General features: G+C 44.3%; 1 protein-coding gene across 4 annotated transcripts in view; it reads left to right on the top strand.

Annotated features, from left to right (window-relative positions):
* Positions 1-9511: 9511 nt before the first annotated feature.
* Positions 9512-20716, top strand: part of CELSR1 (cadherin EGF LAG seven-pass G-type receptor 1) — a 254205-nt gene continuing 243000 nt past the window's right edge. For all 4 annotated transcript variants that reach the window (XM_053254723.1, XM_053254725.1, XM_053254724.1 and 1 more), the window contains exon 1: positions 9512-14239. In XM_053254723.1, coding sequence (XP_053110698.1) covers positions 10555-14239 — 3685 coding nt within the window. In that variant the 5' untranslated portion in view covers positions 9512-10554. The remainder of the gene's footprint in view (positions 14240-20716) is intronic.

Here is a 20716-nt window from a genome sequence, read left to right as displayed (position 1 = left end):
TAATTAATAGATAATAATGGAAAATTCGATACAGATTTGTATATGTGCAGATCATCCTAGGGCATGTCTCATGGGGTGCAGTAGGTAACTGCTTCCATGCCAAACCACCTTTTTACATCTTGTTTCCTCTTCATCTACTGCGCCACCACTCTACACCTGGCTCCAGTAGGTGGACCTTGATGTTCCAGTTTAAATAACAAAAGTAGATCCCACAAGCCTGAGGTCTGCCAGCCTCAAGTCTATGCTGACAGACAGTAGCTCTGCAGGGTTTGAGGCAGGAGACTTTCCCAGTCACATCTGAAGAGATGGAGATTGAATCATGAATCACACAATCCCTACCCCAGACCAAGCCTAGCGGGGGGAAAGGCTGGTCTTCACAATATTCCTGAAGGTGGAGGTTGACAGAACCAGCTGAGCATTCTGGGGAAGGGAGTGCCATAACTGCCATTTAAGATGGCACGGTCTGGGTTCTAATTATCTCTTAAGCTGGGGACTGTTTTTTGCTTTTTAACATTTTCAGTGTTATTTGAATGTTATTTTTAAAAGGCATGTGCATAAGTACAGCCATTTCAAAGCACCCCAGAAAGTCCACCCTGGCATAGCATTCACCCCCTTGCCTGCAGTCCTCGTGGTTACCACAGCATCTGTCTGAAGAGGCAAGTGCCCAAATCGTGATGCTTTGACCTGCCAGTCATGGATGTGCCCACCATCAGTGATATGGTGTTTGCCTCTTCAAAAAAATCCTGCCATAAATGGGAGCAGTGCAGAAGAAAGGGTGAGTGAGGCACTGAGGTGGGACTTCTGGCGCTTTCTGAGATGGCTGTACTCATGTACAGTCTTTTAAACATAATTTCCAAATAGGGCTACGCTATTTTAATATTGGTGTGAAGAAGCGAAGACAGTTGAAATTTAGGTGGCTACTTACGAAGTGGTAGCTTACTCCACTCGGTAAGTGCTCATCTGTATAATGTATTACCAAGTGATGAGGTAAATTTCACCATGCATTGACCTCTAATCAGAAATCCACAAAAGGAGAGGAATCTGCAGAGGGGCCAAGGAAGACACAGGCCCCTCCCAATTCATGGTCAAATTAATGTGGAGCAACAAATGCTTTCATCTATCTAGATCTAGATCTAGATCACCCGCCTGGAAAAGGTCCTACAGAGACACATGGGGGAGTGGTGGAATTCTCTTCACCTCTTGGTAGGACATTACAGATGACTTATATACTATGTAGCTATGTGTACACCATGACAAATTACTACTGGTCAATGGTCAAAGGAATTGTTTGCCAAGTCTGCTATTCAATGTGAGTTTGAAAATTTTCTGTTTGGCTTCTCAGGTAATGTATAGCAATACTTGGATTTATATAGTGCTTTTCGATGTTCAAAGCCCTTCACATACATTAGCTTGTTGTAATCTTTACAATAAGCCTATAAAGACAATTCATTGTGTGGTATTATTTCCATTTTAGATGGTGGACTGGGGCGTAGCTAGGGAGAGGAGGCTCGTGTTTGCCCGTCTCTCTGCTGGCCCCTCAGACTGAGGGAGATAATAAAGAAAACAGGGAAGGGTCGAGCTGGGGGCCCCTCAGAAGCTGGTGGGCCCGGGTTCTTTGAACCCATCTGCTCAATTATACCTACACTTCTGTGGTGGACTAAGACTGGGAAAGAGTGGAACAACAGCCGGAGAAAGGGCATGCCTTCATCTCTTGCCTGTGGGCTTATCAGGGGGCCAATTGTTTTGACTCCATTTCCTGTGTGTGTGCATGCACATGTGTGTGTTAGTCTGAGAGTTTCATGAAAAGAGTACTTGAGTCAGTCAATTCCAATAAAGTGTATGAAGAACAATGTGGGTGGAGCACTGCACATCTAAGCTCTTAGTGTCTAAATTATGCCAAAGAAATGCAGGAAAAAATGTTGTGTGAACTTACATGTAACAACATAATGAGGCTATTCACACAGTTCGAATTCAGCAGGGCCTAGGTGCTGCTGAGGAACCACGCCGCCGCTGCTATGGTGACTTCCTGCCTTCCCCCACCATCTTTTTCAACCCCATAGGGTTCCCCCTTTGCTTGTAAAGGGGAATCCTTACTGTTCCCACTTGCTTGTAAAGGGGAATCCTTGTTGGATTCCCCTTTGCAAGCATACAGAACCAGGTTGAACTGGGCCAAACTCATTCGATATGGTTCTAGTACCTGAACTGAGCCACTGGCTGGTTCTAATGAACTGGATCATGGCCTGGGTAGTTCAGTTCGAGTTCAGTTTGAATTCGAACCGAACCACCCAGAGTGGTTCCATGCACAGCCCTACTGCCTTGAATCCTTTGAGCTAGGTGGAAATAAATAAATGAATGTGAAGTGGCACAGATTAGGGGGGGAACAATTTTTTGTTTCTATTTTGGGTCAAATATGACTCCAAATATGTGGGAGTATTACAACCCTTCAAGATAAAATGTATACTTGAAGACAATGACAATGGACAATTGCAGCAATGACACAGATTGCCTTAGTCACCATGGGTTTCCAACTCCTTTGCATCTTTTGCCAAAAGCAGGGGAGGGAGAGAGAGAGAGAGAGACTTTAAAATTCCAGAAGGAATTTTGAGGTGTATAAATGATATAATTAATTTTCAGTTGGCACTGCTGTGTATATGAAGTGCCCTGGATACTGATCCCACTGTCCAGCAACATTAAAAGTAGTCTAGATGGTATTTTTTAAATCCCCCATCTATTTCAACAGGATTTGTGCTGAAAATGTTCCAATGAAGGGAATAAGGTTTCTTATAAGTGCTGAAATACTAGTGTGTCCATGGCTTACATGTATATTTGAACAATATTATAATGCTTTTGACGCCGTTAAGTCCTCTTTAGAGTGCCTTTCAGGAGATGAACAGGCAGAATATGAATTATTGAAACAAATGAGTCAAGCTTAACATATTTAATTATTTATTTATGATATTCTTAGTGAATCCTCTGTCCTTAAGGATGCCCAGAGACATACATAAGACAACCTAAAACCTGGGAAATAATCAGCAAAGCTAAAATATTACAGTGCCCAATATATATTATCCACAAACACGTGCAGTACATTCAAATAATCCTGTGTCATTTGACTATGCCATGGGTTTGGAAGGGACCAACAAGCTATGTATATAGCCTAACCCCTCCCCCACCCATCTAGCTCCAGCTCCTGTCTGTGTTTCTGAATTTTTACTGGCTCTGCTCCCATGGTTGTCAACAATAGTCTGGCACCAGCAGATAAGTCAGGGAGGTTCTTCCCATCTTTTTATGTCCATGCCAGGAAAATGTGTCACATGCTTAATTTCTGTATTTCTAGCTATGTTGAATGCATGAGAGTAGGACCAAGCGACAATATGAAGTCTCTGGGCAAGCAGAAAACAAGGCCATTACAGGAAGTACTCAATCTCAATGATTTTTGTGATTGAGCCAAGCTACATGTTGAAAGAGAGGGCAATGAAAGTCCAGTACCACTTTGTCAGAGCAGAAGGGAGATTCCCTGCCCCCCTATACATATGAAGATTGGTGAATTTCCCTCTGCCAGCCCCCCCCCCCGCCCTCTGGTAGGATAAAAGCCATCCAAGAAGTCATCCAAAGAAAGTTTTATTGGGCACAGCTTTACATCATGTGAGGGTCTTTTTCTGTTTGACAAAACCAGCATGGTAGTGTGGAAACAGCTTTGAATGGGGAGATGCAGATTCAGCTCTCTTCTTAACCATGAGTCTCTTGGGCTGACCAATCACGCAGTCTAGATGATAGGGTTTTTGTGAGGATAGAAGAATGGGTAAACTCCATGAAGACCTGATCTCATGGGAGGAAGAGTGGAATGCAGCATCTGATTAATAATTGTGGTAGTCCTTGATGCCCCAGAGCAAAACAGCAGGGAGAAGATCCTCTGCAAGGAACACAACAGGACAACAACAAAACACTTCCTGTTGCCAATGAGCTACAAATGAGACATCTGAAAAGAAACGGCAAGATATGTAATTGTGTATGGGAAGCTGACTGTGCTCACATGACTTTCTCTCCATTATTTGTTCATGCATTAAGAGCTCTGGCCCTGGCACCAACTATGGATTTGAGGGTTTATTCTTGCCGAGTCCTGCCTCAGAAACCTGCTGTCCTGGTTGGCACAGTATTTTGTGTTGCCAGTAAGTGTATCTGGATGAGAGGAGGGATTGCGGGGTGGGAAGTAGTTCTTTTAACTTTAATCAGCCTTTCAAGAGATGCAGACAATTAAACAAACATGAAATATGAGGCTGTAGTCTGAACATAAATACACTGAACTCCAAAAGAGCTTACAGTTGAATTGGTGTGTTTAAACCACGGAAATCAATTGTATTTAAAAGTGTGTTGGCTGGATCATCTGCATAATCTTATAGCACTAACTAACTGTAACTCCAGTACTAATTCCACTGAGGCACAAAATCTATTAGTCAGATTGCTAGAATTTGTAGGATTTCTTTAGAAAAGCATGTGCACGAGAAGAAACTACCCCTAACACAACAAGAATAACCTCATGTATTCAGGATTGTGAGTGAAGGACGATGGTCCAATATAAAAACTATATTCATTTGGTTTTAGGGGAAAATAACCTGAACCTCATCTATATCGAGAATCATGCTCTAATCTTTATCTTTGACTTCAAAATGACTCAGAACAATTGTCCTCCTGGCTTGCACTGTTTGAAATCGAAGAAGAGTTTTCTCAACAGTTGACGCCTTTACATCAAGGTTTCTTGTATGAGACATCTTTCTTGGCAGTCAGTACACCAACGTGTGTGTTTAGCCTAAAAAGAAACAAGTTGTGACTCTTCTGCTGTATATCTGATCTACCCAATAGCATTGCTGCTGCTTTTAAAAATGGAACAGGTGAGCACTCTCATTGGCTATTATTAATTTGTGTACCTTTTTAAACCTGATGACATACTTCTAGCATTTACCCTCAGGACCTCCTCTCCACCCTGAATTAGCAATACCTGTGAATTTTCCACACTCTAAAACATGCAGGTCATTTCCTCACTATATACACAAGCTAAAACATGCACTGAACCACAAGTATTCATTAAACACAGGCAATAATTCTGAAAAAAAAAGCTCACTCCTTTCCTACTGGGAAAGCATGATTTAGCCAATCTAAATAAATTCAGGTAGGGAATATATAGAATCATAATGTTAATTGCGTTGAAAACATTAGAGGATTTAAAAGCACTGATTTAACTGTTTAAAAGCACTGGTTTAACAGTAATAGTGACACTATTACAATCTCCTGGTAATCCACTTCCTGAGATTATTTTTTCAGTTTGTCTAAAAATGAGGTTGGCTTGGCCATGATTCTAAACAATATGGTGCAATCCAGAGAACTTTGAGTACATGTACACTTTGTTGAAATCAGTGGACTTATAACCAATCTTAGGCAGGTTTACATGGGAGCATGTCCAATGGGACTTAAATCTAAATAAGTGTACAAAAGGCTACATCTTTGCACTCCACTGTGCACTTTAACTGATTTAAATTCAACTAATTTCAATAGGGTTTAAGTATGCTTAATTCTATTCATCTAAACAACATTTAATTCAACCTATTATCTCATATTTGAAGTAGTCAAATAATTGTTCATATCGCTTATTTGATCTTCATAGCTATGAGATCTCCTGTAATGAAACGTTATCTGTAAAATGCATCATGATAGGATGTAGAGCATGCCTCTGATGCAGTGATTAGAAGTTCAGTTTGAAATCTTTGTAGTAGCAACTCTCTCACTTGCCACAAGAGGCCACTGTAGTAACAGAGAACAGGTACATTTCAAAAAAGAATTCATCAGCACATTGAATTATGATGTATATAGAATATTCCATGTCATGCATGATAGAAGTGCCACCCTCCAAACAAGAACACGGATTATTATTATTATTGTTATTGTTATTATTTCTTGTTTGCACAGTCAAACAGGTGTTATTGACTGGTTTGTTTTATCCAGACATCGAGTCCTTCCCAAGGATCTGAGATACCAGAATTTTGTTATGAATATTGTTGTTGTTATAGGTATCGCTACAGAGTGTAGGCTGTTCCCAGTAAAGTTGTTTTTTGTAGTTGGCTGCTGCTGATGAAGATGATTATTCATTTGATTTCTATACCGCCCTTCCAAAAAATGGCTCAGGGCGGTTTATACAGAGAAATAATTAATAAATAAGATGGATCCCTGTCCCCAAAGGGTTCACAATCTAAAAGAAACAAAAGACAGACACCAGCAACAGTCACTGGAGGTACTGTGCTGGGGTTGGATAGGGCCAGTTACTCTCCCCAGGCTAAATAAAGAGAATCACTACATTAAAAGGTGCCTCTTTGCCAGGTTAGCAAGGGAGATATATATATAAAAATAATACATTATACACACACACACACACACAATTTATTACATTTATATATCAGTTCTCCATCAATGACTCCATTACTAAACTGCATTGTACTATTGTATCACATTATCACACTGATAAGATTCTGGACATTTGGTTTAGTATCAAATTCTTGGATGGTGAACTTGCAGATCATTATAAGGCATTTAAGCATTGGCCACGTGACCATGACAGTGATAAACCAGAAACCGGAAAGGCAATGCCAGTCATATGACTGGGGATGCTTTTCTCATATTCTCACTTATTTGGGATTTCTTTCCCATTTTCCTTGCCAATACTTGTATATCTTCACATTTCCTAAGGTGGCAAATTTTGATGAACAGGTGGTATTGTCTGTCAAATACTTGCTCATCAAAATCAGATACTCTAGCAAATGTGAATGTGGTAATCTCATGGTCAGAATTAGCTTATATTGTCAAATAGAAGATGTGGAAAAGAGAAGATGAACATGAGAAATAAAAAGCCAGTGGCACCACCTTACTTAGTTTAGCTGGGCATTCATTTTTAAAGGCAACAGTCTTCTTCATCAGAGCTATAAAATAAGGAAATGATAGGTACACTTGTGGCTTGAGATACTTTATGCATTATAGGTTTATTTTATTATTTATTATTTATTTGTTATTAAAACTTTTATACCGCCCTTCCAAAAGGCTCAGGGCAGTTTACATTAAAACACCATTAAAATCAATTAATAATTAAAACAAAAATTATAAAGCATAAAAAATAATTAACAATTTTAAAAAATCGTAAAACAACAATTAAATAATCAGAAGAATTTAATAACAAGTTTTAAAAAGCTGAGAAAGCCTGGTTGAAGAGATGTGTTTTCAGGTGTTTTTTGAAAAATGCCAGAGATGGGGAGGATCGTATCTCAGCAGGGAGCGCATTCCACAATCTCGGGGCAGCAGCCAAGAAGGCCCGTCTCTGTGTAGCCACCAAACGGGTTGGCGGCAACTGGAGACGGACCTCCTCAAGTGACCTCAATGGGCGGTGGGGCTCATAGTGGAGAGGTTAAGAATGTATACTGCACATATTGAACTTTACGTGTGAAGCAAACACACATGTCTATTATATTGTGTGTACTTGGGGGCAGTTGTTATGGCTTTCTACATGTACACACAGTACAACAGACACATTTGTGAACAGCACCTAGAGTCCTATGGGCCAAAACTGGTCCCAGAAGGTGCTGCCTGCATCTTCAGTTGCCAGTATAGAGGCATAAGAGGTGTGGAGAAAATAACATCTATAGCAACAGAAGTTTCAGGCAGAGCACTTCAGAGTGCATAGATTAAGGTGCTGACGGCCCACACCAATCCTATGCAAAACAGTTGCTGACTAGGGGTGTACAGTACACAGTTTGTAAGCACATTTGAAGGCGGAATGCAAAGGGCTGCAATACACAGTCATATACCTCTTGTGTGAGATACCTAATCCTCATTCAAACCCTAAGGCACTCAATCCGATTTGTTAACTGATGCTACTATTTAATGTTTAACAATTTGCATTCTTAATTGTGTACAAGACACTAAATTCCAGTTCTGCAGGCATTTGTTCCAGTTGACTTTTGAAATAATTTCTGTTTAAGTATCGAGTGATCCCAAGCTCTGAGGCAGTGTCTGAGGCGAACCAATACAATAAGCTGTTCCTGCTGAAGACTTGCTGCAAATAAATTATTTTGGCTCAGCAGTTTGGATCTGTGTATCCGTATTTGCTGCCACTGGCAGATATGTTCTGCTGGAATTAATCACTTCCAACTTAGTATTATAGGTCTTTATACTTTTAAAAAGTTGAATAAAAGATTCAAACAGGTTAAAAAGCAATTCTCATAAAAGATAAATCAGAAATAAAACTGTACACTGAGGTTGGGGGGAAGGGGCTAAACTGCATTGTGGGATATTTCTGAGTAGACATCCCGACTAACTGAGCCAAAGAGGCACTTTTTAAAATGCTGATTCTCTTATATTTAGCAGAGGGAGAGCAACTGTCCCTAGACAATACTCTAGCACAGCATCCCTCCAATCCAGTGGCTGTTCTGGGTGTCTGCTTTGCAGCTCTTTTTCGGTTGTGTGCCCTCTGGGGAGAGGGAATCATCATCTTATTTCTTTTTTTGTATGTAAACTGCTTTGAGAACTGTTAAAAACAGTATATAAATATTCGTAGTACTGCCATATTCAGAGTAAATAGACATTGGATAGGTTTGCACAAATCAAAGATAAAGAGCCATGACGAATGCAGCCTGATCCTACCCAGGCTTATTCAGAATTAAAGTCCAACTATTCTCATTGGGATTTCGTTCCAATTATGTTTAGGCCTGCAGCTTTACAGCACCTCTACTCGAAAGTAACTACCACTGAACTCAATGAGACTATCTTCTGAGTATGGCCTTGGGCTGAAATAAACAAATACATACATATCTTCTAAGTAGTATCTCATCCCTAGTTAGGTGGAGGAGGGTAAGTATTGAGCTGAAATAAAAAAATAGGCCAAGAGTATAAATATTGTTCAGTTCCCCTAGCGTGGTTTGGACGTGTCTCTGGGACTGTAGAAGCAGTACTGAAAGCGCAACTAGCATCCGTATCCGTTTAAATCTGCACCCACACCAAATAAGTGGGAAATGACTTTATTGGCAAGCCGGAGGTTGCTGGTTTGAATCCCTGCTGGTATGTTTCCCAGACTGTGGAAACAATATAGGAAACACCTATGTCGGGCAGCAGCGATATAGGGAGATGCTGAAAGGCATCATCTCACACTGTGAGGGAGGAGGCAATGGTAAACCCCTCCTGTATTCTACCAAAGACAACCACAGGGCTCTCTGGTCGCCAGGCACACTCGACGGCACACTTTAGCTTTTAAATAAGCTCCACTTCTGCCTGTACTTCTGCCCTGGGACCGATAGAGAGCGCTGCAGACCAGTGACGGCAAGGAAGGTCAGAGTCACCCCGAGCCCGCCTCTTTCTCTCACCAGCAGCTTCCTTGCAGCTACCTCCCTCCCCATCCCACTCCACCTCTCCAGACACGCCTCTCCCCCCCCCCCTTGTTCGCAGGTTGCCTCTGTGCAGCGTGCGTAAGGCAGGAAACTCCGCCTCAGGCACTGAGTGCAGCCTCCTGGCCTCTCGCGGGGACAGCTTTAGCGACCCGTCTGTGGTCTCCATAGAGATTTCAACAACCAGCACCTTTCAGTCACTGCGGAATAACAATACATGAAACGGGAGGAGGCAGAACGCGGGAGAGCCGGAGAGAAGCTGCAGCCGCAGGAGGAAATCGCTGTGAGTAGCCGGCGGCCGGACAAACTTTCGCTGCTTTCCCAAGCGAAGCGCGCACATCTAGCTCTACTGGGCAGCAGGAGAAGAAGAGACGAGGCAAACTTTTCTACCGCCGCGCTTGGAAGCTGGACGAGGACGGAGCAATGTTGAACACCGATTAACGGGTTTTTTGGTGGGTTTTTTTTTTTTTAAAAGTAGTAATTCATGATCGATAGGTGGGAAGACTCGCAAACGCAGGGATTTGGCAGAGCGCAAAGGACAAGATCGCGGGGAAGGAAGAAAAGTTGGCTGCGGAGGACTAGAATCGCGCACACGGTTATTCCTGGTGTGGAAAGATACGATTAATAGGAGGGACTCAGCTATTGGGTGTGGATTTACAGTCGCGCCAGACATCTCGTACCCGCTGTTCGGGAGTTTGGAGTGGCGCTGGTGCGGCGATTTCCCAAGAGATCGCGCCAAGACGGAGTTGCGAGGAAAGAGACGCGATGGTGGGGCGCTCGGTCTCTGAGAACTGCACGCGGGGAAGTCGCCGTCTGGGCTGAGTTTTTTTAAAGGGCGAGTGGCAGGTTCCCTTTGGAGCAGCAGTTGGCGACGGAGGGGAGCCATTTTGAACTCTTAAAAAAATACCCTACTGCCAACAAACACTTTAAGGCGGTGGGGGTGGCGGGCAAAAGTTTATTCTCCGCCTCTGGGTCCGATCCATGCCCGTTGGAGAGGTCTGAGCGAAAGAGCCCGGGAGTCCAGTCCCCGCTTTCCTTGCTCCCCAGCTGCTCATGGACGAGGCCGGATGAGCAGCTCAGGGAGGTGGATGGATTGTGGAGCCTCTGGGGCGCGATCCCTGCCTCATAAGCCTTGGAGATGCTGCTCCGCTTGCCGGTGGCCGCCTGGCTGTCGTGGCTGGCGCTGCTGGTGGCGGCGGCGGCGGGCTGGGAGCTGCACCTCGCCCGCAGCAACGGCCCGGGAGACTTGTTGCTGGACCTCTCGCTGGGGCCGGAGTGGCTCTACGCGCTGGACGAGACTCTGACACCCCGCCAGCTGAGGGAGGCCGTGGAGGTGACGGGCGACGGGCTGCTGAGGAGGACGAAGATCCGCGTGGAGTGCGCCGGCTTGGCGCGCAACCCGCAGCCGCTCCACTTGCGCCTGGTGTCGTCCCTCAGCGGCGTCCGCCTCTCACTCCGCCTGGTAGCTTACCTGCACGGCCCCGGCTGCCCCAGCTGGTCCCGGGAGCGAGCGGGCGGCAGGGACTGGCTTCAGCCTAGCCTTTCCATCTTCCCCGCCAGCTCTCTGCGGCAGCTGCCACCCGTGCTTTGTTTTCCCGCTTCCCCCGAGCAGCAGCAGCAGCAGCAGATGCCTTGGGAGTGGGGAGAAGGCGAGGGGGGGCGAGTGCTCTCTGCCCTCATGGCCTTGACAAGTTTCCCACAGTGCAGATGCCCCGATGGCCGGCCCTTGGGCTGCAGGGGCCAGGAAGGAGGAGAAGGGGTGTACTGCCCACAGTCTCTAGGGGTGAGCCCCCAGCAGCTTCTCTGTCACCTGCGGAGGAGCCAGGGGGACATCCTCATAGAGCTGGGTCGACCCAGTGTGGGAGGAGTGAAGCAAGAGGTTGGGGGAGGGCAGGATAGGGAAGGGCTGGATGGAAACTGGGAGGCAACCTCCATGCAGCAGGTTTTGAGAGAGAGAAAGGGCAGCTGGGATTCTTGGCTCAGGGGACCCCGCAGGATGAGGAGTGTGAACAACCCCCCACAGTTCAAGCTGCCCAATTACCAGGTGTCAATTGCGGAGAACCAGCCTGCCGACACTGCAGTCATCACACTAGAAGCCCATGACCCAGATGAGGGGGAGGCAGGCCGCTTGACATATTCCATGGAGGCGTTTTTTGACAAGCGCTCCAATGATTACTTCTCCATTGACTCTGGGACAGGGCTAGTGGTCACCACCCGTAGTCTGGACCGGGAGACAAAGGATACCCATGTGCTTCAAGTGACTGCAACAGACCATGGCTCCCCACGGCATCGGTCAGCTATCACCTTCCTGACCGTGACTGTGAGTGACACCAATGACCATGGTCCAGTGTTTGAGCAGCCTGAATACCGAGAGAACATTCGAGAGAACCTTGAGGTGGGTTATGAGGTGCTGACTATTCGTGCCACAGACGAGGATACCCCAGACAATGCGAACTTGCTCTATCGTATCCTGGAGCCAGGGGCTGGGGAGGGAGTCTTTGAGATTGATCCACACTCTGGGGTTGTGAGGACTTGTGCCCTTGTGGACCGAGAAGAGGTCTCAGAGTACTATCTTGTGGTAGAAGCCAATGACCAGGGTAAAGACCCAGGCCCTCGAAGTGCCACAGTCACAGTGCATATCACAGTGGAAGATGAGAATGACAATTCCCCACAGTTTAGTGAGAAACGCTACTTGGTACAGATCCCAGAGGACACCCCAGTAAATAGCCAGGTGCTACAGGTGCAGGCCACTGACCGAGATCGGGGCAGCAATGCTCAGGTGCATTATAGCATTGTGAGTGGCAACCTCAAAGGCCAGTTTTATATCCATTCTTTCTCTGGCTCTATTGACTTGATCAACCCCCTAGACTATGAGACTATTCGAGAATACACCCTGAGAATCAAAGCCCAGGATGCAGGAAGGCCTCCACAGATAAATTCTAGTGGAATGGTGTCCATTCAAGTGTTGGATGTAAATGATAATGCCCCCATTTTTGTAAGCACCCCTTTTCAAGCCACAGTTCTAGAGAATGTCCCCTTGGGCTATTCAGTGCTCCACATTCAGGCGGTGGATGCTGACTCGGGGGATAATGCCCGTTTGGAATACAAACTCATTGAGCTGTCTCATCCCTCTGCTTTGGGGTCTTCAAGCAGGGACCCTGGTTTTCCATTTCAAATCAACAATAGTACTGGGTGGATTACAGTGTCCACTGAGCTAGACCGGGAGACTGTGGAGAGCTACCACTTTGGGGTGGAGGCTAGAGACCAGGGAGTGCCTGTCATGACTTCCTCAGCCAGTGTGTCCATCACTGTCCTCGATGTCAATGATAACAGCCCTACGTTCACTGAAAAGGTTTATCAGCTCAGGCTTAATGAGGATGCAGCAGTAGGCAGCAGTGTCTTGACTCTGACAGCAGTGGACAGGGATGTCAACAGCGTGGTGACGTATCAGATCACAAGTGGCAACACGAGGAACCGCTTTGCTATCACTAGTCAGATTGCAGGTGGGCTAATCACCTTGGCCTTGCCCTTGGATTACAAGCAGGAGAGGCAATATGTGCTGACTGTTACTGCATCAGATGGAACTCTGTTTGACACTGTCCAAGTTTTCATCAATGTTACGGATGCCAACACACACCGTCCAGTTTTCCAGAGCTCCCACTACACAGTGACGGTCAGTGAAGACAAACCCATTGGCACATCCATTGTAACAATCATTGCAACTGATGAGGATATTGGGGAAAATGCTAGGATTACTTATATCCTAGAAGACAACATCCCTCAGTTCCGCATTGACCCTGACACCGGCACGATCACCACTTTGATGGAACTAGATTATGAGGACCAAGCCTCTTACACGTTGGCCATCACTGCCCAGGACAATGGAATTCCTCAGAAATCCGACACCACCTATGTAGAGATCCTTATCCTGGATGCCAATGACAATGCACCCCGTTTCCTTCGTGACCGTTACCAAGGTGCTGTCTTTGAAGATGTGCCCCTCTCCACCAGTGTCCTTCAGGTGTCTGCCACTGACCGTGACTCAGGCCCTAATGGCCGCCTTTTTTATACCTTCCAGGGTGGTGATGATGGTGATGGGGATTTTTACATTGAGACAACATCAGGGGTGATACGGACGCTGCGCAAGCTGGATCGTGAGAATGTGGCTGTCTATAGTCTGCGGGCTTTTGCTGTGGACAGGGGCAGTCCACCTCTCAAAGCCTCAGTAGATATCCAAGTTACTGTGCTTGATATAAATGATAACCCACCTGTTTTTGAACAAGATGAATTTGACATCTTTGTGGAGGAAAATAGCCCTGTTGGTTCTATTGTGGCCCGAATCAGCGCTGTAGATCCTGACGAGGGAACTAATGCACAGATCATGTATCAGATTGTGGAGGGGAACATCCCTGAAGTCTTCCAGCTTGACCTTCTTAATGGAGATCTCACAGCCCTGATGGATCTGGATTATGAGAGCCAGACAGAGTATGTAATTGTGGTACAAGCTACCTCAGCTCCTCTTGTGAGCCGAGCCACTGTGCACATACGCCTGCTAGATCAGAATGACAATCCTCCTGTGCTACAAGACTTCCAGATCCTTTTCAATAACTATGTCACTAACAAGTCTAATAGCTTCCCTTCTGGAGTGATTGGCAAGATCCCTGCTCATGATCCTGATGTGTCTGACCAACTTGACTACACCTTTGTCCAGGGCAATGAGTTAAACCTACTACTTTTAGACTCTGCTACTGGAGAACTCAAGCTCAGCCGGGATCTGGACAACAACAGACCCCTAGAGGCCATCATGAAAGTGTCCGTTTCAGGTAAGCAATTAGTTTGATGCTGCTGACAATAGATTCTGTCGGATGAGAGGTTTCTTTATTGACCTTATTATGTTGACATCGGAAATTGTGGCCTGTGTGCACTTTTATTTTTAATTTCCCAAGATTGCAATATTTGCAGAGTAGATGTGGAAACTTGTGAAACTCTGTGCTTTGTTCTGACATTAGCTTTGTTGTGGAATTTAACTAATTGTATTGTGTCCGAGCCACAGAAATCTGTTTGTATAGAAAGAGAAGTGTGTATGTGTGTGTGTTTTTTTTCACTGCTTGGTAGCTGTGTAGATTTAAATTATTTGAATTTTGAGAATATACTGGTAGTTAATTAAAAAAATGTTGAATATTTCAGAAACTGAGCATTCCTTAGTATATATTTAAAGCCTGGTTGAAAGCATAGTTAAAGTAGCAATAAGAGAAACTTTTCCTGACTTTCCCACCAATAGGTAAATCCATGTGTTGGAACATTTTCTTATAAACACTTGTATCTATTTGGTTAATGCTGGATCAGATCTGACTCTTGTGTATTAGAACCGCAGTGATGTGTGTGATATGCAGATCTGCAAACTGTATACTATTTATTCAACTCCTAATATATTCTTTTGCAGTTTATGCACATTGTTGTTATTATTTCTATTAGCCAGAGAAGTAAAGCAAAACATAAGTATAAGACTTGGCAAAATCAGTACTTTTTGTCCATCTGTTACTGTCCTTTCCAGACACATTTTAGTAAGAGGATAATACTCAAGGCCAAATTCCACAGCATCCTGTTTGATGATTAACATAGCAGATTCTACATAACAGAAGTGAGTCTAAATGTGTTTACTATACTAATGAGGATTAGACTGATGGTGCAGTTTTAAGAATAGTGCACCACTGGGCATGAAGAATGTTCATATTCCCTGTTGAAATGCATCTCTAGAGTTATGTAGTGGCAACCTGATTCTGAGGGTCAAATTCTGGAAGAGGAACCTTGTTTGTTGTAGCAAAGCATAATCAACATACAGCTCAATGGCACATTCAGGTCTAAGGGCACAAAAAGTCACATTTGTGCCAAAGTTAAGTGCATTTTAGTTACAGTGATTTCATGTAGTGAGAACTCTCCTATTGAATGCAAATTTATTTATTTGTTTGTTTGTTTGTTTGTTTGTTTGTTTATTGTTAAATGTATATACCGCTTCAGTTTGCCTGTATTAAGCCCTAACTCAGGGGTTCCCAACCAGTGGTACTCCAGATATTGCTAAACTACAACTCTCATATCCCCAGCTACAGTTTATTGTAGGATACAATTTATTGTAGGCTGGGGATGATGAGAGTTTTAGTTCAGCAACAACTGGAGTATCACTGGTTGGGAACCCTTGCTCTAACTTATTTATTGTGGAATGAGCATTCATAGACAGTGAGGCTGTTAACACACACATGCAAAACTGAGCTAGAGGAGCCCAGCCCAGTTTTGCATGCGTGTGTGAACCGCCAGGATAGGGCCCGATCCTGGCGGCTACACGATGGCAAACCTGCCTATGTAACCTCCCTCTAAAATGAGGTTATGGGAGCGAGCGCTCCTTTAACTTCATTTTTTTGATTGTGTGTCAGCCGTGGCTGCTTGCAGCCGTGGCTGGAACACTCGGAGGGGCGGGGTCCCAATAATAATGCACGATGATCCCAATAATAATTCGTGGGATCCCAATAATAACATGCAGTGTATTGTTAGAGCTCAGGGGGCAGGGCGATGTGTGATGGTGCATCCTGGCACCCCGATCCCTGGAGCTGCCAGGCGAGCCTCTGGTCATTTGGGCGGGCGATCTGCTCGCCCAGCGTACAAACGGAGATAGTCTGTGGGGAAGGTAAGTTAAGCCCGCCTTCCCTGCAGACCACCCCGGAGCCCTTCTCACCAATCATGAGAAGAGCTCCAGCATCTAAAAGTGGATTCTGAGGCTAGTGCCGGCAGACCAGTTTGAGGATGTGAGTTAAAATTACTTGTAGTGGTTCTGACCAGATTGACTGAGTACTGTTTTGTAATTTTATTATTATTATTATTATTATTTACATTTTTACATTTATTAAATAACCTGCTCCCTAAAGAATGTTCCAAAGTTAAGAACGGGTAACATTCTCAATAATATGGGCCAACAGCCTCACTAACCGTATAGAGACATTTCTTGCAAAGCACCACTGCAGCATCTAATGATCCAGAATCCTGCTTCACTGACAGGGGAGCCATTTTTGCCAATCTCTCCTTCCCCTGGAAGCTCTCTTTAACACATCAAAATGGTCACACAGCCCTCAGGGACATATTTTTATGTGTTAGAGTGTTTTTAGGGGAAGGAGAGATTAGCAACAATTGCACAGTGGGACTTTAGACTACAAAATGCCGCGGAAACACTTAGCACACAGTGCCTCCCTGCGGCTAGTGAGCATGTTGGCCATTGTCTCTATTTAGCAGGGTGCGGAGGACAAGGGAGCAGCTGTCTGCATTATGTTCGCCTATGTGGGTTTCTGAAGGAGCTGGCTGGCTACTGAGGGAGACTTAAGATCTTTGGTCTGATTCAGCAAAACAGTTCTTCTTGTGCTCTCAAACAGTTGAGTCTCTTTAAATCTCCATGTGCACATATTTTAGGGCTAGTGAACATTTATTGTGTTAACACGCTGTGTGTCTGAATTATTCAGTGATTTGGATTGTATGTTTTCAAGTCGTAAATTTTTATTGATGGCTCATTTCACAATTCAGGATTTTGAATAACCTGTGAAACATCTCCTTTGGGGGAAAAGACTTGCTCCTTATTCTGGGCTTTCTTTACCTTGTAGAGATATTCTTTATAACGGTAGCTCATACTGTGCATCAATAATGCAGTGACTAGCCTTTTGCAGTCTCCTTCTGCTGTCTTTATTGCAGGCCTCCTGAGCAGCTGCAACTCTTGTTGACCTTTTGAGGCCCATTGTGAGCGGTATCTTGTTAGTGATGCTTTTCACTCCCAATAGCCTTTTCACTTGTGAGAAGGGACTTCCGCATGTGTAATAACATTTTGGAAGGTGCTTCTCTTTGGCTCCTTTATACTGAAAAGCTACTTAGATTAGTTGGACTCTGTCACCATCTAATTAGAACGTATGGCTGTGCAGTGAATGACCACACTGGGATCAGTAGGCCGGAGTCACATTAGAAAGCCATGTGCTCTGTCATATTTGCGGCAGGATCAGCGAGAGTGGTGCTTAACACCCATGGCTGAAATTATTACTGTACTCCAGTTGACAACTGACTTAGATTTCATGCAGAACTTTAAAAGTGAATAATTGTGGTTACCATGTAATTGTTACTTCCACTTTGCCTCAAGACTTCTGGAGATAATACAGTAGTTGTTTAATCTCTGGGCATGCAGTGGCTTGCGCTAGAGGATATAAATGGCCATCACAACCCAAATCAACTGATAGGGAACAGCAGTTCCTTACCTAGATATGAAGAACAGGACATGAAACAAATCTCTAACAGTACTTAGTAAGGAGCAGCATAAAAGGAAGGAGCTGTCTATAATAAGTGTGTTGTGTTCTCACTGTATTAATTCTCTGGATTCCAGCTGGTGGACACGAATACAGCTAAGCATGCTAAAACTCTCCCCCCACCCCAAGTTAGGAAGGCTTTATTATTTATATGCTCAAGTCTTATTGATTTCAGCATGCTTAACTTTCTTTGGATTGTGCTCATAGGCTTGCCCCGTTGATCTGAATGGCTAAACAGCCCTCATTCAGACCCAAATAAGCCCTGAAATGTTATCAGATATGAAAATATTTCTACATGGAAAGCCACCCCATATAGGAAGTAATGTGCAACCCTTGTTCACGTGTGACAGTTGCATGCATCTTTTGCTATGTTTACATATTCTGTGTCCAGCTGTGACTTCACAGTGCACATGTGAAGTCAACAAAAATACACAAAAGTGCTGTTGCCAAATGTGTCATGCCTTCTAAATGGTTAGAAAATCACCCTGGTAGTCTGATCCTCTAAATACATATCTTCCTACAAAAACCTTTGTAATGTCATTGTGAGTCATTGTAATGTCATGGTACAATGATGTGCTGACCCAGTAAAAAGTATTCCCCATCAGAAGTATTTAGATAATGGCACAGCAAGGATTGGGCTGTTGAATAATGGTTATACCACAAATATAATCTTCATGAGCTGAATGAGTATTGCCAAGAAAAATTAAACTCCAACAAATGGGCAACATTTTAGTCCAATTAGTGAGCTGCAAAGGTAGAAAAATTGATTGATTTTGATTTTTGGAAAAAGTGTCAGGAATATGAGATTTCCTGAAACTGAATAAACTGAAAGTGACTTCCATTGGCTACTGATCTGAAGTTTTGTCAAGCTGAAACTTGACCAGTGCTAAAAGGCATAAAAATATTTAAAATATTTCATCACAGAAGTGCTATACTGTATTAAAAGTGTTGATCATATATTATCGCTCATATCTGTTCTGGCTTGAATGCTATGGTTTTTGTAGTATCGGAACTGGGTGTTACAATACACCATCTGGTCCAATGTTCCCTCTAAGGCGTGCACATGCTCACAAGTTTTTTGGATGTCCGCTCAGTTAATTTTAGATCCCACTCAGGTTCAATCAGGAAAGCCCCATTCTATATGCACATGCGCACACACTGCCTTGATACTGCTGACCAGAACAAAACTCATTCCGCACACAGATGAAAAAAATTAGAACACTGATCTGGTCTTGTTATATTGGATGGTTTCAGATTGTTGCCTGAGGAGGTGGACATGCTTACTCCATCCTTCATGGTTGGTGAATGCTTCCTTGAAACGGGGTGGTGCCCCCTCAGCTGAAGGAAGCAGTCATTAGGCCCCTCCTTAAAAAGCCCTCATTGGACCCACACCCAGATGATTTAAATAACTTCCCACCAATTTCTAACCTCCCCTTCTTGGGCAAGGTGTAGGAGAGCATGATGGCATCTCAGGTTCAAACAGCCCTGGATGGATCTGATTTCTTAGATCATTTCCAGTCTGGCTTCCAGCCTGGATACGGGATAAAAACTGCCTTGGACACCCTGGTGGATGATATACGCAGGGAGATAGAGGGAGTGTGACTCTGTTGATTTTCCTGGACTTCTCAGCGGCTTTTGATACCATCAATCATGATATCCTTCTGGGTCGTTTCTCTGGGTTGGAACTTGGGGGCACAGTTCTATGGTGGCTCCACTCCTACATTGAGGGATATTCTCAGAAGGTGGTGCTGGGGGATGCCTGCTCCATCTCGAGGTGCCACAGGGAGCTACTCTGTTCCCTATGTTGTTCAACATCTACATGAAACCTTTGGGAGAGTTCATCTCTGGTTTTGGGTTGCGGTTCCATCAGTATGTGGATGACACTCAGCTCTACCTATCATTTAAGTCAGCAGACACTAAGGAGGCAGTGGATGCTCTGAACCGGGGTTTGGAGGCTGTTCTGGGCTGGTTGGGGGCAAACAATTTGAAACTTAAAACAGATAAGACAGAAGTGCTCTGGGCTGGTAAAACTGATCATCCGAATAGTGAGGTATATCTGGTCTTGGATGCAGTCATACTCTACCTGAAAGACAAAGTCTGCAGCTTGGGGGTGCTTCTGGACCACTATCTCCACTGTCCTTGGAGACACAAGTGGCAGTGATTTGCAGAGGTGCTTTTTTTGACGACCCTACTTGGAGAAGTTGGACCTGACCTCAGTCACTCATTTGTTTTATTTAACATATTTGTATACCACCCAAAATGCAAGTCTCTCATTAAAGGAAAACTCATGCTTTAATGATGATCAGATTGGATTACAGCAGCGCACTCTACGTGGGGCTGCCCTTGAAAACTGTTCAGAAGCTTCAGCTGGTCCAGAATAGCAATAGCAATAGCACTTACATTTATATACCGTTCTATAGCCGGAGCTCTCTAAGCGGTTTACAATGATTTAGCATATTGCCCCCAACATTCTGGGTACTCTCAGAAGAATGCTGCTTCAAGGATGCTCACAGGTGCAAATCGCTTCATGAGAGTCACACCCATCCTGCGGAGGCTTCATTGGTTACCAGTCCACTTCCGGGCTAGATTCAAGATGCTGGTCTTGACCTTTAAAGCTCCACATGGCTTGGGGCCGGGGTACCTGTCGGACAGAATTCACCCATATGAACCTGCCAGGGCCCTCAGAACTGGTCATGGCCCTTCCATTAACAGAGATTCGGTTGGCAGGGACTAGAGATGGAGCCTTTTCAGTTGTGGCTCCTAGGCTTTGGAATGCCCTCGCTGAAGAGCTTTATCATGATTCCTTCCTCAGTGTTTTTAAAAAAACAATTAAAGACATATATTTCTAGAGAGGCTTTTAAATGTTTTATCTGCTGCTTATATCTGGTAGTTTTTTGGGGGAGGGGCTTTGTTCTTAGTATTTAGCTTTTATCAAGAACTATTAATTTGAAACTTTTAAAATTTGTAATTTTA

The sequence above is a fragment of the Hemicordylus capensis genome, chromosome 5, assembly GCF_027244095.1.
Source record: "Hemicordylus capensis ecotype Gifberg chromosome 5, rHemCap1.1.pri, whole genome shotgun sequence".
Classification (NCBI taxonomy): domain Eukaryota; kingdom Metazoa; phylum Chordata; class Lepidosauria; order Squamata; family Cordylidae; genus Hemicordylus; species Hemicordylus capensis.
The sequence above is the reverse complement of the archived record's forward strand: the minus strand, read 5'-3'. Positions and strand labels throughout refer to the sequence as shown.